Raw genomic sequence first — 17640 nt, forward strand, 5'->3', positions numbered from 1 at the left:
ATATATATATATATATACACATATATATATATATACACACACATACATATGTACACATATATATACATATATATATATATATATACATATATATCTGGTTTATCTGGTTTACCAACTGCTCGGTTAATTAATTACTAAATTAGTGGCTTTTTAGCAAATAAAAATAGCATGAATATTTTGCTTCAAAAAATGTAAATAAAAATCTATATTTTTTTAAATGTGGGCATTAAACGACATTTGAAGAGCTTAACATACCCACAGACAAGACTCCCAGACCCCTGTCTGAGAACACTGACATTATAACGTGTTAAAATAATGAAGGTTTCAGCAGATTAAATCATGGAATTAAGGGTTTCTTACATTCCTGAGGAGGGCCTGTTGTTGGCGTCGGGGCGTCGGGACGTCCAGCTGTGATGTCCTCCTGCTCCATCACTGCTATTCCCTCTTCACTCACTAGGGAGAGACTCTGAACTAGGAAAACTGCAGTTAACAACACACACACACACACACACACACACACGGCACGGTCCCACCACAGGCTGCTCTGATCCGAGGCTACGCCACTTCGACATCCACTCACCGGCCTGCGGGACGCGTCGCTCTCTCCGGTCGGGATGGAGACAGACCCATCCCAACGGCGGAACGGGTTCGTGGGCACGCTGTACGGGGAGTTCACGGACACGCTCAACGACAGGCTCCGGTACTCGGTGAGCCTGAAGGAGAGCAGCCTGACCATCCAGAGGATCTCCTCATCGCCCGGCCGGACTAAGGTGGTTTTCAACTTGAGCGACTGTGTTGGCTGTCGGGCGTACAGAGGGCCGGACAGCGCGGACGTCGGAGCCTACTTCACCGCCTATTTCTATCCGTTCAAGAGGCGGTGGATGAGCGCCGGAGTGGCCCGGCAGAGAGTGGAGCAGTGCTTTCGGGTGGCGCTGGTCCAGGACCCGCTGGTCAACCTGCAGGAGGCTGAGCGGTGGGCTCATGCCATCAGAGATGCTGCAGGACAGCAGGCGCCCAGGAGAGACGGTGAGCATCCAGCAGTGGGGGGGTCACATCACTTTAAATACTTTATATACACTAAAGGCATATAATAGAAATTGAACATGGCATTAAATACTATGATGTTTTGATGATAAGAGGTCTCTTTTCTCAGGGTCTCTCAATACTGGTCCTGGGGACCCACTGCCCTGCATGTTTTAGGTGTTTCCCCTGCTCCAACACACCTGATTCAAATGGTTAGCTCATCAACAGCAGCCTGATAACGACCTATTTATTAGTATCGTGTGTTGGAGCAGGGAAACTCGACCAGGATTAGTTTTATTCTTTTATTTCACTTTTTATTCTTGTGTTTTTAATTGTCATTTTCATGTTTTTATTTTGTAAACCACTTGGTGGGTTGTTGTAAAGGGCTACAGAAATAAAGTACATTTGTTACATTAAAACATGCAGGACAGTTGGTCCCCAGGACCAGGATTGGCCAGCTGTGCAAAAGGTTTTGTTAAGTGTGCCATTTTAAAGCAGGCTAATGTGTGGGTGTAGGTTGGTCTGACTTCAGACCTATGCTACTTGGATTATACTACACCTTTCCATTTACAAAAACAGGTTTTGGCAAAGAGGTTAGACATCTGCTCTGTCACCCGCTCTACCTGCTCTGTCAGGTGATCTACCTGACTGCAGGGACTGAAACAACTTTGTTGATGTCGTTTCAGACCTCACACGCCACATATACACACACACAAACTGATCATTGAAACAGATTCCCACCTGATCCTCTGTCCGCAGAGACTTGATTGTTGGAATCGGTTGAAAGATCATGTTCTTTGCAGACCAGTGATTCCCAAAGACTTGTGGGAGAGTTCTTTCAGAGTTTTCCCACCTGTTTAGTAGAGATTTATGGGTATACACCAAGCATCTATTGGAAATGATTCATTTACCAATTCAAAATTATATTAGGTTACAGGTGTGGCTGTAAGTGAGTGGCTACATGATGCACAAATTTGCTCTCGCTTTGAATTACGTTATGATTTGGGGTCTCAACAGTTTGGCATCTTTCAAAAGTAGGTCCCCATAGAGAAAGTTTGGGAAACGGGCTCAGACTGTGGTGTGCTCAGGTTCCTTTGTCTTCTATTCTCAGTATAGCTTCTCGTTGCTCTGTCCTGCTGTACAATAAGACAGTTATAACATAAATACTATTGTTGTGAAATGTTTACACTGCTAATTGCTTGTGTGTAACTCATTTGGGAGAAGGACATGATATCAGATGTCTATCAGTGGTGTTTGTGACATATAGATATTATGCACAGTCTCCACTTATCCACATATACTGTAACTTGTATTGAATCAAATGCATGGTATTCAATTTCAGGGTTCTTGCATGTGAGCTGTACCAGGAATCTACTCTGAATATAAATCTGTGTTGGACAACTGAGACTCATCTAAAGAGAGAATGTACATGGTACTTCTCCGTCAGTTCTGTTTATCAGGGAATACAATTTGAGTCCTTCATGTCAGGTTAGGCAGTATCCTCCACTACCAGCTAGATTTCACTTCAAAGAGGAAGCAGATAGTTGACTTGGCCATGACTAATTCGGAATGGTTTGCTGAAGATGGAAGTGTCGGCTGAGGTGGGATTGGAAATGAGAGCAGCCTTCAGGTAAACACTGCAGACACAGAGACAGACTGTGCTCTGTGTGATGATGAACAGCCAGCGTCCCTCTGGTCTGCGGCCAGCAGGACTCTGGGTTTCAGCCCCGTATGCTAAGCAGGCAGACAGATGGTGGCTGGATGCCCCCATCTTCAGCACTGCCCTCACAATGGACGAATGAAAGGGCAACACATACATTACCATTCAACCATCTCAGCCATCTAGTAGTCTCTCATTACAGGCCTTCTTCATATAATTGATTTATAAGCTTGTTTTAGCTTCCTACATCCAGGCCAGCCAATAATACAGTATTTAGCAGAAAATACTGCATGTTTTAAATGAGTAAAGTGCTACTAAATGGCAGCAGAATTGTTGCTTTGCTGCCACATTGCAGAGGGTATGTGAAAGTCAGTGTGTTCACTAATCCCACTGTGTATTTAGCCCCCCAGTTAATTGCATGTCATCTCATCTGGCACTGCAGGATTAAAAGTGCAAATGCAATGCAAGATTGGTATTTTAGGCAGAAAGTTATTATTGTGATGCACTTTTGTATTTTTGTGCAATTTTGTATTTCCTACCAATTACAAAAAAAAGAGACACAAACTCTCATGAACTGCTTCTGGAGACACGGCTTCTAACTAGACATTCCTCCTGGACTTGTGAGCAGCGATTTTTCCAGTACACCTTTGAGATGTGTGCCAGGTTTTCTTTCTGCCTTCAGTGAAGAAGACGAGAGCTGAATGCGTCGGTAGACGACCTCTCACCCTGAGCAGCATCCCGGTCCCTCTGGAGCTTCCGTCGTCTGCTCAGTGTCACACGGCAACAATGGCCTGTCAGCTCCCCTTCACAGAGCCAGCCTGGTGGCTGTGGGCATTGGTTTTTATGCTCAGTAGATTTGCTCCTCCTCATTTCTTCAGCAAACCCTCACCCAACCCAAGAATGCAGGTTGTTTGCAGACACGTCAGGCCAGTCTGGATAGAGTGCGACAGCTTTCACCTGCAGTTGCCCACATAGTTGTCTCTGCTCCATGAGTTATACTTGAATAGTTTCATGGTTCTGCAAATCCATGCTGTGCTTCAGTGTGTCAGGCTGAGGCCACAGCACATCTTAATTAGGAATTTTTCCGCAGTGATACACTTGTGGCATCGAGATGATAACCGCGCTCTGTCAGCTCAGCACTTGTTAGCACAGACACATAGTCACATCCACTCTGCCTGTCACCTCTCTGCCGGTGTGTGTGTGTGTGTGTGTGTGTGTGTGTGCGTGCCTGTGTGTGTTTACCTACTTGCAACTGTGAAATACACACACTGCAGCTGAAAGCTTGCTCGTTGGTGTGATAGACAGTTTGTGCCTGCAGGTATCCAACATCACACCGCAGACAGATTTCACATACACCCTCACACCCTGCATTATTCTTCCCGTCTCACGCAGACCGCACACACCGGCACAAGTTTTCAGCGGTATTCTTCCTAGGAAAGTGCATTCATTTGGACAGCCTAAGAAAAACATTATCCGTAACCTAATCTTAACCATAATCACAATTCAAACTTAGTCAGTTTCTCAGAAACCAGGTTCAGTAGAACCTGGTTTTAGTCTTCATGAGGATAAGATAAGATAAGATAAGATAAGACTTAGACATTATGTACATTATAGACAGTTAGCAGAATATACACAGTATGGACTTGATATTTACAGCATAAATAAGTGTATTGCACATAGAAGGAAGGAATAGTAATCTAAGAAGCAATTTATAACCTACAATAACATAGTATTGGTGCTGGAACATCATTATCTACTTTTAAAGAGTGACAGAAAAAAATATAACACTGATCAATGTGAATTGAAATGACCTACACTGACAAAGTTCTTTTAGTGAGGTACTGATTTAAATTCGACGATGACCACACGGCAGTATAGTGGCTAGCACTGTTGCCTGGCAGCAAAAAATACCTGGGTTCATGACCCAGTCCGGACGAGGGCGTTTCTGCATGGCGTTTACATGTTCTCCCTTTTGGACTCTGTAAATTGCCTGTATGTGTGAATGTAAGCGTGGATGGTGACGTGTCTAGGGTGTACCCCACCTTTAGCGCTTTGTGAGCTGGGATTGGCTCCAGTGACCTGTGACCCTCATTGTTGTGTGGAGATATTATTTGCAGATGTTTCATAGGTGACTCTAAGAACCTGGCTGCTGTACTGTACCAGCATTTCACCTCTACCCTTACTTGCTGACAGAATGTCTGGTCAGCTCAGAACACTGGATATATTACTACAAACATGTTTACAGGTGTTCATAGTCCCATAGGTCCCATGTACCTTAAATGACTCAGTGATGCTACTTCAATGTCGCCATGAGAATACATGTTTCAACAACTATCTATTTTATCAGGGCTATCATCCATATACACTTTTACTAAAGGATTGCCTCGTCCTGATTGGTCCGAGACAGCTTGATTTTTATGACCAAGTTATTATTAGTACTTATTATGAAATAAGCAAGATGTATGTGTAGATGTGTCCGAATTACCTTCTTGGTAAACCTCATATTCATTATTCCGTTTGATTAACTACACCAGTAGTGAGACGTGTACATTGATTGAGTGCTGTGTCAACATGGCCACAGGGTTCTGAACTGTTCACCGTCAAATATCTGTGGGTTAATGAAAGGCGTGCTTTTCACTCGAGTGCAGACCCTGATTTTAAAGCCTTGTCTGAGAGCCACATTGTGCTCTTACACGAGCACAAAACAATGACAACCCTGTGTGGGTAAATGGAGGCGGAGTTTGGCATGTGCCTGCTTGATACTGCACTCTCACCTCACTCTTCCTGGTGGGTTCACACCTCTTTCTCCGAGATATTTTTGTTGTCATGGACCAAATGATTGACAGGGTGGCTGCAACTGCGTCAATGCATCAGCAGAAATTGGGGTCCTGAAATGAAAAGAAGAAGAAAGAAAAAGTTATATATTTACATCATCAGTGTGCAGATTTAATTGTCTGCCTGATTCTATAGTCAGCATCAGCTACAGCCCGATAGTTATGCATGTATTTGATGCTGAAGTTTTTGTCCTTAACCCCAAAATGGATTTTTACATTTGATGTGATCCCTGGTGAGTAACGTGCTCTGGGATAACCCAGATGCAGAGAAGACAAAAGAAGGGAAATAACTAATTTCTTCGTTCTTGCGATTGCAAAGGCCTTAAATCAGAGTCCTGACACTGTAGCTGTGCCCCAGTCGTCAAGGCTGCATCCTCCAAATGTGCATGCATCATCCGGATGTTGTCAAAATGCATTACAGCACAGTACAGTGGGCTGTCCCAGTTGTCACAGGAGTCGTCGGCTCCTTCAAATGTGGCTGACGTTTGCCCGTCCATGAAGGATGCATCACGGCTGACCTCATAATCTCATAATTCTTTGCACGCCAGCTGCACATTAATAAAGGTGGTGGTAATGCACCTTTCAGCTGGTTTGTCAACTGCTAAAAAAAAAAAGCATTACAATGGTTTATACAAGAAATAGCATGGATTTTTTGTATAATTAAAAAAAATAATATTGATATCAATCATAGCATAATAATGACAATGACAATACTACTACTATTATTACTATAATAATGATAATAGCCCTGCAACTGGATCTGGATCCTGCAACCCAGGAATCATCAACATGCTTGTTGTTTCCAGTCTATGCCACTGACTTCAGTTTCATATTTATGCAAGAAACTTTTCCTTTCTCTTGCCATTTTGATTGGTTTCTTGTTTGCTGTCTCATTTGCATTTGTCCAACTCAAATATAAATGTGTAATGCATGAATTAAACAAACAAGGGCACCCTTTAAGATTGGGAGAATAGACATGAGAACATTGTCACAGAGCTGCTTTTATGAATCAGTAGATCCGAGCTGAGATGGCTCTGTAAGGCTTCTCTCTTGGAAGAAAGCAGCACATCACAGACATTAAGCTTCTTTCTTTTTCTTTTTTTTTTTACATAGTGTCTTTCTGTGCCACGGAGACCTAAAAGGCCAAGGCTGTCTGCATACATCTTTTCAAATATTCAGTAATGCGTAGTCTTGTTTTGTCTTCTCAGTCCATTCCTTCTCTCACAACCCCCGCCCACCTTCTTGTCTGTCTGTCTGTCTGTCTGTCTCAGGTGTGACATACATGGAGGTCCGTCGGCCTCGGCGAGTCATGATACTCGTGAACCCTCACAGTGGACGTGGCCAGGCTCTGCAGCTCTTCACTGCCCACATAGAGGGCATGCTCACCGAGGCCGCTGTTCCCTACAGTCTCATCATCACAGGTCAGTAACACCCGCACGGCGCGGTATAGAGACTTTACCTCGCGTGTTATTCATGCACTAGATAACAATCTTTTCAAGGTCAGTCTGACAGTGGGGGATTAAACTTTCAAACCCATCGTGGTGCAATCATGGATAGATGATGAGAGTCTGAGCACATCACGCATCGAGCAAGAGCCTGTTGACATGTGTATCATTACTTTCAGACTCTCAGACACACAGAAATGACTCCTGAATATTATTTATGCTCATTTTAGAATTGTAATCATGTGATTTACTTATCAATGAGAAATATGAGAAATCAGCGCCACATATTCTATCACCTGTTAGACACGTCTATGAATCCATCGGCCACATTGACTGACTGACTGACTCACACACCCACATTGCCATTTAAGTTGCTGCAGACTCTGCATGAGTTGGTGATGGCTTTTTCTGACCTTAACTCCTGTCCTCTGACGGTTACTGTTACTTTTTTTTTAAGTCATACCAAAAAGGTCAGAGCACAGTGCATCACGGACCCTTTAAACACAGCCTCACTGAACACCAGCTGAATCTCTGAGGCAGAGGCAGAGAATAACAAGGAGGAGCAGGAGGGGGAAAATAATGTGTTTTTAAGAACACACGCCGATGTGCAAACTCCTGCTACTTAAAGAAAGGACAACAGCTGGATGGTGACGACAAAGACAGAGTAATTACTGATGTCGACCTGGGCCAGAAGACTGGAGTAGAGCAGAAAGGGTGGGGGGAGAAGGGCCTTCAGTGGTCAGACACGGGAGCCAGGCACATGTGACGAGGAGTGGATTAACCTTTGCTAGAGGCAGAGCTCCTTGATGAACATATCACATAGCCCTTTTTCCCCAAGGAAGAGCAAGAACCTATATGAAGCATTCAGTGCACCCCAGTTAACCACACGGGAAGGTGGTGGGTGTTACGAGGGGCATGGATTTACCCAGTAATTATACAATTGTCTGTAATCAGGAATTGTCCTCGGGCTTAGGTTCACGTTCATGTTTATTTGGCAGTGACTCCTTGGATAACTAAGTGGCTGCAAAGTATAGCATCAGCCATGCAGCATGGGTCCTGGCGGGCTCAGAATGCTGAGTCAGCTGTGCCCCTGACTGTCAGCACAGCACTAGATCACCCAACAGGAGGGTGTGTGTGTGTGTATACTTTTTTACCTCTTATGGACTATAAACACTGATCAAGTATTAGAGTAAGGAATACGCAATTAAAACAGGCATACATGCATTATACCACTTTTATGTTCATTTATGCTGGGTATTTTACCATATGCTGTGTGTTGAGCCATGTCAAAGAAGTGTTTCTGTCATGACAGACAATCTATTTCTGATTCTGAACTTGTCAGGGCCAGTAGGCCTTTGAGCCCTGAAGTGCTAAAGTCCAGCTCGAGTCAAGCAGGACCACCTTTAAGGTCTGGTTAAGGTGACACTTAAGATGTTAGGGTTGAGGTCAAATCTTATTTTTGAGCAATTGGTTAAGTTTATGGGTAAGATTTAAATTGTGGTTAGGTTCAGCATTAATGGGTTAGGGATAAGGTTAGGGATAATGTTTTGTTTAGGGTGTGCGTGTGAGAGAGAGCAGAGTAAAAGGAAAGGGGATGGGATGCAGTTCCTGTTTTTATTTCAGTTTCGTCCTTGATCAATACATCAGCTGGAGTGGGAAATACTTCCTCCATGATGCAGTGCATCAAAACTCACTAACTTTGTTGTCTGTCTGCCTCACTCCGTCTCTCCCTCCCTCCCTCCGTCTGTGTTTAAAGCTATCTCTCCCCCACACATGCCACTACACTGCAGAGTCTGTGGATTGTACAGAGACCCCTGCAGAGAAACCCTCTTAAAGCTGCTGCCAATAAAACTAGGTTAAAACAGCTCAGTTGTACACCAGCCCATTAACCATCAGACACATAACAAACACAAAAGGCACATTCACACACACAGATATTGGTGGGTCACAGATGTTGGCAGGCCCGTTAAGCTGTCTTGGAGCCGCTGAGTAGCCACTGGATTGATTAATGTGATGTTTCTGTTCTGATAAGGGGAAATTGAATCCCCTTTCTCCCTAATCTCCTTGATCCTACCCCAGAGGCTGGCGAGGATGGGGCCGTGTCTCTTCTCTGCCCTTGTCCCCGTTTTTATTCAATGATTTGCCCTACACTCAGTTTTTGTCTCATATTTCTCTCTCCCTCTCCCTTGTGCCTCACAGAGCACCAGAACCATGCACGGGAGCTGGTGAGGAAGGCAGACTTGTCACAGTGGGATGCCCTGGTTATTATGTCTGGAGACGGGCTGCTGTTTGAGGTGCTTTGACTTCACCTGACCTATTTCTGTTTCAAAGAACCACTATTGTAATCCACGCACATGTGGACATATAAACCCGCCCCCTCCTCACCCCAGTGTCTGTTTTTAGCCCTTTTCAGAATAGTAAAATCTTAATTTGTATTTACACATGACAAAGGAGTCCTGTTGTTGTGATTCCTGCACTGTGAGGCCGCGTTTATGCTCAATGCTGTATTGTGAATGCATAAATCCTCATGAGACCAGGGTTGTTTCAGATTTCCTATGAAGTACATTTTCATTCATTTATTCTATTTGAAAATAGGGACAAAACATGGGAATGTGCCAGTAGCTATTGGTCAATTTCTTTCTGTAGTCCTTAGGCAGGATGATGCGACTTCATGATGACATTGAAACACAGCAATGTACACATGATAATGAGCTGTTAGAATTTGTTATTTTTGCACACACACCAATTAGTGATCATGAATTTAACCCATCCTTATTACACACCAGCAGTGACACATACAAGCCAGGTGTCTGGGGAAAAATAGGGGATTGGGTATCTTGCTCAGGGACATCCCATGCTGGGATTGAACCAGCATCCTTCCAGTTACAAGCCCAATTCCTTTCCTCTTGGCCATGGGCTGTAGTGACACCTATATTAAGTACAGCCACAAATGGACTGAATAAAATAAAACACACAACAGTGTTAAGTGCCACTGCATGGTTTTGTTATAACACAGACATCATTTTCTATTTAGGAAAATATTCTAATTCAGCTTTTTTTCCTCCCCCCTTTCAGGTGATAAATGGTCTAATGGAGCGAGAGGACTGGCAAGAGGCCATCCAGACTCCTCTCGGAATTCTACCTGGTGGCTCAGGCAATGCCTTGGCCGCCTCCGTCCACCACTACTCACAGTGAGTCAGTCCACTAATGAGTCATTTAAATGCATGGAGTGACAGCGCAAAAGAAGACCAAAGACAAAACCATCCTCGGCCTAAAAAAAGAACGGTTTATCTCCTTTCTATGTAATTATGCCAAAGGCTGACTGGGCACATCGCTCCTCAGGAGGGAACGGAGGCAGTGGAGCAAATTGGAACTACTTTGCCGTGCAGCCAGAGGTCATTTAAGGCTGATAACTCTCAAAGGAATGATGTAATGGGTTTGAAAACTTGCACATTATGAGCGTTATAGTCCCAAGTGCAGATTGCCCTGCACATTTTCAGGATATTATCTCCATCTGCTGGTTGGTTCTTGGCACAACACAAGAGATTGAAATAAAAAGAATTTGGCCTATAAATGTATTTATGCCCAAGGGTAATAACCTGAGTCTGTAAGCTGTCATGGTGCATGGTGTATATTTATAGACGTATTCACAATACAAAAAAAACCCAACCACCACATTTAAATGTAGTAATATCCTTGCACCAGTATATATCATTAGCAGGAAACTGATTTACTGAATGAAGTGTGCTCGCCTGTGCTACACTCGGAGGTGATATCCAGTTGTTCTGTTACGTCACAGACCAAAACAACTTAAGTACCATGTGGAGCACCATTCCATGTCTTTCTACCATCCATTAACTTCAAACTGTTTCATTCTTTTAGCGGATAGGGCATGAATTCTGTTCTCTCATCCCTGGTCTAAAAATGCATCGGCCTGGATTCCATCATGGTTTTTATACAGTCTATGCACCTGCACCATGAATGTATACGTGCAATAGTAATTTGAATAACTAGCACAGCGTTACATCTTGTAAAAATATTGATAGATACTATTTTTTATTGCAGCTATTGTTATTCTGACTATTCTTTACAACAACCCTCTCAGGTCACCCCCAGCCTGGAATGAAGAACTGCTCTTGAGCTGTGGCTTCATGTTGTGCAAAGGTCTTGTCGGCTCTTTGGACCTGGTGTCGATCCACTTGTCCTCTCAGCAGCGCCTCTTCTCCTTCCTCTCCCTGGCCTGGGGCTTTGTGGCAGATGTCGACATTGAGAGTGAGAAGTACCGCCATGTTGGCGCCATCCGCTTTCTGATGGGCACCCTGGTGCGCCTGTACTCCCTCAAAGTCTATCAGGGCAAATTAGCATATCTAGCCGTTAAGGAGACACCAAAACCTCAGAAAGGCACCATAACAGCTAGCCACCCTCCCTCCACACCTCAGCACCCTTCACTCTGCTCCTCCCTTCCCTGTCAGCTTATCCCCACGTCCCCAAATCAGAATCATCATCGCAATCACAGCACCACAAACTCCAACCCCATCACCAGTGTTATCACTACCAAAGGAACTGAGACGCAAGGTGATGCCAAGACCAAGACACTGGTGGATTCTCTTCTCCCTGGCCTGGACCAGCCAGTACCAGAGAGCTGGACAGTGGTCAAGGAGGAGGACTTTGTGTTGGTGCTGGCCATTTACCAGTCCCACCTTGCTGAGGACCTGTGGACGGCTCCTGGTGCGATGGCAGATGACGGGTTCATTCATCTGTTTTACGTGACAGCCGGAATTTCCCGGCCCGCCCTGCTACGCCTTTTCCTTGCCATGGAGAAGGGCTCCCACTTAGCGTGTGGCTGCCCTCACCTCGTGTACAAGAAGGTGAAGGCCCTGCGGCTCGAGCCAATCTCTCCACAAGGCGTGATCTCTGTGGACGGGGAGATGGTGGAATACGGGCCTGTTCAAGCACAAATTCACCCAGGGCTGGCCAGACTCATATATGGCTGAATCTGGATTATCTTAATCCGTGTCTGGTTGTAGAGCTTTGTAGTTTGGCCTTTTTATACTCTAGTCTTGTTTCCTTTATGTGTGTCGTGTTTCCAGAAGTGCCAAAGACATTTTATCAGCCTGGACATTCTTCTATTTTTCTATAGAAACGACATCTTGTGCTCTCGATGTCTGATTCAGGGTCAAAGCCATGGTCGGTTGTTCTCGCTGCTGGCTGGCACCAGCTTAGAGAACAAAGAGGGGAGTTTTGTGTGTATACGCATTAGAAAGAAATATCAATGTGTATATATGTGTGTGTGTGTGTTTGTGGAGATGGATCAGAGCTATCAGAGGTGTCATGCTGTTGCCGGACCATATAAGCATGACATGTAAAAAGAAGCACAATTTTCCATACATCAGGCCGCCAATCTCCCTGCTGGGTAACCGCACTTATAACATCACCTCCCCCTCGGTTTGGAGGTATTGACATATCTGTAATCTTGGCATAGCTTTTTTTTTTCTAAAATCTCCTAATGCAATGTCAGATCTATTAAAGTACTGAGCTTGAGCACCCACTCCCTCTCTGCGTGCACACATCCTACAGCTGCTTATAGATGCAGTGCATGTGAGGCAGACAGAAACCTGGCCCGCTGAGCTTAGACCTCCACCAGCGCTCAATCCATTCCACGTCCCCTTCCTTCTCTTACTCTCCAGTCAACTGTCAGAACTGCCTACACAAACACAGTCTTCCTACACTACTACTACTTTCTTTTCCTCCTCCTCCTCCTCTACATACAGTAGAGTACACTCTACATCACTGCAGCACTTAGCATGATCTGTTAGTCCAGTGTGCACATGATCCCGTTAACATCTTGCCATCTTAAGATTGTACACACTCTTTTGTTCCCTTTGTAAATAAGCCAGCAGCATCTAATGTGTACTTCATTTTAAGCTTTACATTTGCAGAAGTGTAATCAACACAGAGGATGATTTTCTTCATAAAATGTGAGTTTTGAAATGCACAAGGATGGCTAAAGCACAACAAAATGGAAAGTGTGGGCTTCCAGTCAGCATCCCCATGCACACCAAGTGAGCTGGAGGGAGTCAAGTGTTCTCCACGACCGCGTGGCCTTTTTGCTGCAGTTGGTGATGAGCATTAGTGCACTGGAGAGTGCAGATGTTGATGATAATGATGCATCATCATCAGTGACCCCTCACCCTCTCTCATACACACACATGTTGTTTCAGGTCACAATACCAGAACTGTTTCATGCATCAGTTCAAACTCTCTTTCAAACGATACAGAATGTCGTCAGGGTAGCAGACACCATACCGTCCTACTGTGTGAATGCTACTGTATGTGCTAAAACCAAACTGTATGACGTTGACAGATTAATGGGTTTCACAGAATGCTGTTGATCAGGTTCTTGGGTTGTGAGTGAGTCACAGTGCAGTAACCTGTAGCACACATTCTTTCCCCACTGTGTTTGCTGGATCAATGAGTCACTAAAAGGAGCATAAAATGTTTGTTTTTTTTCATATACTTGCAAATAAGACAAAGGGTTCTTTAGGGTCAGTCTTAAAATTATTGGGGAAAGGCTAGCGCTCATATGACTAATGTTTCCATTTACAATTTAATTTAGCTTTACACTTGGAAATGTAACAAAATAAAAGAATCCACCGTTAAGTGCATAATTCTAGCACTTTTAAAAGGACACTTGGATGTTCATAATAAAATGCATGTACCCCGAGGCTGTTTATAATATGTACACGAGAAAAATGCAGGCTATCCCCTTATCATCTGAATTGTCAGATTCAAAGACCAAAGATGTGCTTTAATAATCAAGAGATGGAAGAGAATATTCAGCGCACGGATTAATCTCTTGCGGTTTGTTTCCTGACATGTCCTCAGCCTGACATCTGACTGTTTGAGCTGAACTTAATGATTTGAGTTTTGCCAGCCAAATCCTCTTATGTGACCATTAAATGGCAAAGACAATGGGGTTCGCATGCAACAGTAAACTGTAGCATGCGTAAGTACAGAGATTGAATTTTGTAAAAGATTGTCTCAACTTTACCTTTTAGGCTTAAAATCATATGAATGTTCAAAAAACAATCTCAAGATATAGTCATTTAACATACAGTATTATGCATCCAAGTAAGTTGACACATTATATGCAACTTAATTTACCTTTAAAATTAGAGCAATAATAATCATGAGTTACTGTGGGCTTGTAATCTATAATTTCCTCCCTGCGCTGAGAACAATTATTCAGTTATGTGTATATTAATGTGCAGTAACATTCTGGCTGATTGTGTGAAGATACATGAAGTTAGTATATGGCAACATTTTATAACCATTTATAATTTGATTAAAAAAAAAAAACATCCTTTCAGCAAAATGCACTACCCCATAACCACGCCCTTCTCCCTCCCTAATTATTTTTCATACAGTCCGCATAACAGACTGTGATGTACTTGAAGTTGACCCGAGTCAACATCTGTAAAATTTCATTTTCACTGCAGTGCCGATTTTTATTATTATTATTTTTTTTTGCCTTTATCTTGATTTGACATCTGTGTGATAACTGTGACTGACCTTCTATCATTACTGTAGCCTCAGCCGAGTTATCAGGGCACTGTTTAATGTGTAAAGCACATTTCATAAGGGCGAGGAATGAACCTATGCAAACGTTTTTTTTTGTTTTTTGTGTGATTGCAGTAATCTGGAGTGAGGGGTCTCTCTCTCCGCTTGAATCCTCAAATATTACTCCTCTAGCAGGAGTTAAACACATTTGGATTATATCCATATGTTAACTGACTTTGTCAAAGAGCCGCCTCTTTTATATTATTTTATTGTAATTGTTTATGATTGAAATTGACTTAAAAACATGCAAAATCCATTATGTCAACTCCACTGTTAAGTTGCGGTATAATACTGTTAAAATGTTGCCGTCCACTGGCTGCTTTTTGGATGTAATCCTGTCTAATCCCATTTGTTTGAAACACAAATGTCCAGACATTTTATAAATGAGTGGCAAAAGATGAGACGCCAATGATGTTCTCTAATAATTGGAATATGCCATGTCTTGTTATCATATCCATACTGACATAGGAAAAGGGGGAGATAAGGGGAACAATGTTTCATTTATAGCTTTGCTGTTTTATGTGGTGATATAAACCGACAATTGTTTGATGGATTTGTGTGATACTGTCTGTGTAGCAACAAAAAAAATACTGTTCTGTAAGTTGCATGACATGTATGTTTGCAGCTTGTTTTTACTTTGAGTTAAAAAAAGGGAAAGTAGTTTCTCTAGAAAGTGCCTTAGTCAATGCCCAAGATAGCAAATACCCCAAAAAAGACAAAAGAAAAAAATTAATTCCTTAAACATATAAACACACAAATTCTCTATATAATGAAAATGTGACCTGTGTATCATCAAGTGTATGATCTGTGACGTTTTTTGGAGAGATGTTTAACTGGATTTAAGGGTTGAGAAACCATATTCAGTTATACACTTGTTAAACTGACTGTTGACCACCAGGTATATATTATCACCTTTTATTTTATTGTAAGTCTTTTTTAAAAAAAAGAAACCCAATTAATAAATCCATACATAAAACACATGTGTCTCTTTCTTTGACCATTTCAATGAATACATACTGAATGTGGCTTAATTACATTAGAATTGTTTACTATGGAGCATGCCATAGTAGTAGTAGTATAATAGAGATTCTAAGATGACATAAAAGAGGCAGAGAATTGCAAAAAGGGAGACATAAATACACCAATAATCAATACAGTCTACTGTATCATGAACAGTGAATGATCATCCTTTAATGAGACATAACAGGCCACTGATCCGTTAGACTAAAAAGACTAAAAAGAAATTCCACATGGTCTTTAGCTGTCATCATCATTAGGAGATAAGCTGTTTTTTTATAGTCATAATGAGATACTGTAGCCTCTACAGCGGCTCCCTCTCCTCAACAACTTCTATCTGTGTATCTGCTGTTCACTGGACATTATGAGTGAATCATGTTCCTTAAAACTTCATTTTCAGCAGTTTCAGAAATGCTCAAACCAACCTTACATCCAGTGTTGCCCAATTAAGTCGTTAACAGTCATTAACTGAACTTCACGACCAGTGTCGGATGCGTAACCCAGACCATTTGTTGCATTTCTAATATTTTAAATCTTCAGACACATAACTAAATAAATGGAAGTTACTGAACAACATAGGTCTGCACTTCACAGCTACTTATGGACAGAGAGTTCATCTTAGATTTACATCATATAGTGCAGCTCCCCTGTTCCTCCACTAGAGGGCAACAGAGGCTGAGACTGAAATCACTCTCGCCACCTTTATACCATTCACTTTGGTGTACTGTAGTACAAATATAAAAGTCTGCACTATATAGTTCATTTCTGATGATCAGATACTTATAAAGGCTGCTTATGTACTAGATTACATTAGTTACAGGTGGTAAACACACTTGGTCTCCCCTTACTCCACAGTAGAAATCTTGGTGTTCCTTTTTTGAGGTTCCTGGTTTTGTATAGGGGTTCGAGAGAATAATAGCAAACGTGACACCTTATTTATCTAGTAAAGACTTTGAAACTATCATCCATGCACTCAACCCCTTCAACTTGGATTATTGTGCTTGCGTGAGAGTTTGTCAAACTCCACCATCTCCAGGTGACCAATGGTTCAGAATGCTGCTGCCAGACTTTCCACCAGTTAATAAAAAGAAAAAAGCCCATATTAAGCTCTTAGGTGTGTGATATGTCGTGGACCTGAGCAGTTGTCAGACAGGGTGCAGACTTATTGTTCTACAGGAAGCCACAGATCATCATTGCTGTGTGTCCCATCATCGTCACTCTGTGCTCGTTGTCTCTGACTTCAGACAGCATCAAAAACAAGTCGTGGTGAAGGTCACCTCGACGCTGCCAGTTTTACTATCAATTACAATAAGTGATCCAAGTAATCTCTGACCTTTTGTTGTCCTGTCCTCTACGGCAGCTGCCACCTCCAGCACATTTGTCCCTGTGATGGCAGCAGCCTGTAAAAGTCTGATTTTCGCCACGGACGGCAGCTGAATATTTAGATGTCTCATCCATACAAAGACGCAATCTATCACAGAGGAAACAACTGTCACAATAATGCTGCTGTACCATTCATTTTGTCTCGCCAACAAGGTTCAAATACCCTCTGATGCAGCTCTAAGATAATATTGTGCTCTGAATGAATGAATGAATGAACGCGAGGGTGAAAATGCAGTGAACTGTAAAACTCCAGTGGACAAGCGTCTGGACAATGACTTTTGAAAGACGGATAGCTCAGGCCCTGATAAGCAAATCAATCACCTTGTCTTACTCTGTACATACAGTATTATTTTGTTATCTAAAAACCCATCTTCTAACTCTCCTGAACCTAACACCCTTCTAAAAAAAGAAAAAAAAGAAGGTTGTCTTGCATAATTCCCATGCATCTCAGCTGTATGCATATAGGACTCCCTGTTGAGGATGTGGAGATGATCCTCATTTATTCTCCGTGTACATCCTTTTATTCTTGGAACAGCTCGTTCCAATCACACCTATAAAACAAGTTGTCTCCTGTGTCTCTCTGCAGGGGTTGAATACCTTACAGAAGGGCTCGAGATAAAAGACAGGGAGGGGAAACACATTTACTTCCACCATCTGG

The 17640-nt window shown here is 42.7% G+C and overlaps 1 protein-coding gene across 1 annotated transcript; it reads left to right on the forward strand.

Moving 5' to 3' along the window:
• The first annotated feature begins 539 nt into the window (after nt 1-539).
• On the forward strand, nt 540-12503 carry LOC122785854 (sphingosine kinase 1). Its single transcript, XM_044051843.1, has 5 exons — nt 540-1026; nt 6789-6938; nt 9162-9256; nt 10038-10153; nt 11068-12503. Exons 1-5 carry the CDS (start codon nt 615-617, stop codon nt 11954-11956), a joined length of 1662 nt encoding a protein of 553 aa, XP_043907778.1. The 5' UTR covers nt 540-614; the 3' UTR covers nt 11957-12503.
• Nucleotides 12504-17640: the final 5137 nt, after the last annotated feature.

The sequence above is a fragment of the Solea senegalensis genome, linkage group LG19 (genome assembly GCF_019176455.1).
Source record: "Solea senegalensis isolate Sse05_10M linkage group LG19, IFAPA_SoseM_1, whole genome shotgun sequence".
Classification (NCBI taxonomy): Eukaryota; Metazoa; Chordata; class Actinopteri; order Pleuronectiformes; family Soleidae; genus Solea; species Solea senegalensis.

Coding starts and splice junctions, on each gene's coding strand:
- LOC122785854 (XM_044051843.1), top strand. CDS start 615: ATGGAGACAGACCCATCCCAACGGCGGAACGGGTTCGTGGGCACGCTG. Junction 6,939..9,161: donor CTACAGTCTCATCATCACAG/GTCAGTAACACC, acceptor TGTGCCTCACAG/AGCACCAGAACCATGCACGG. Junction 10,154..11,067: donor TCCGTCCACCACTACTCACA/GTGAGTCAGTCC, acceptor CAACCCTCTCAG/GTCACCCCCAGCCTGGAATG.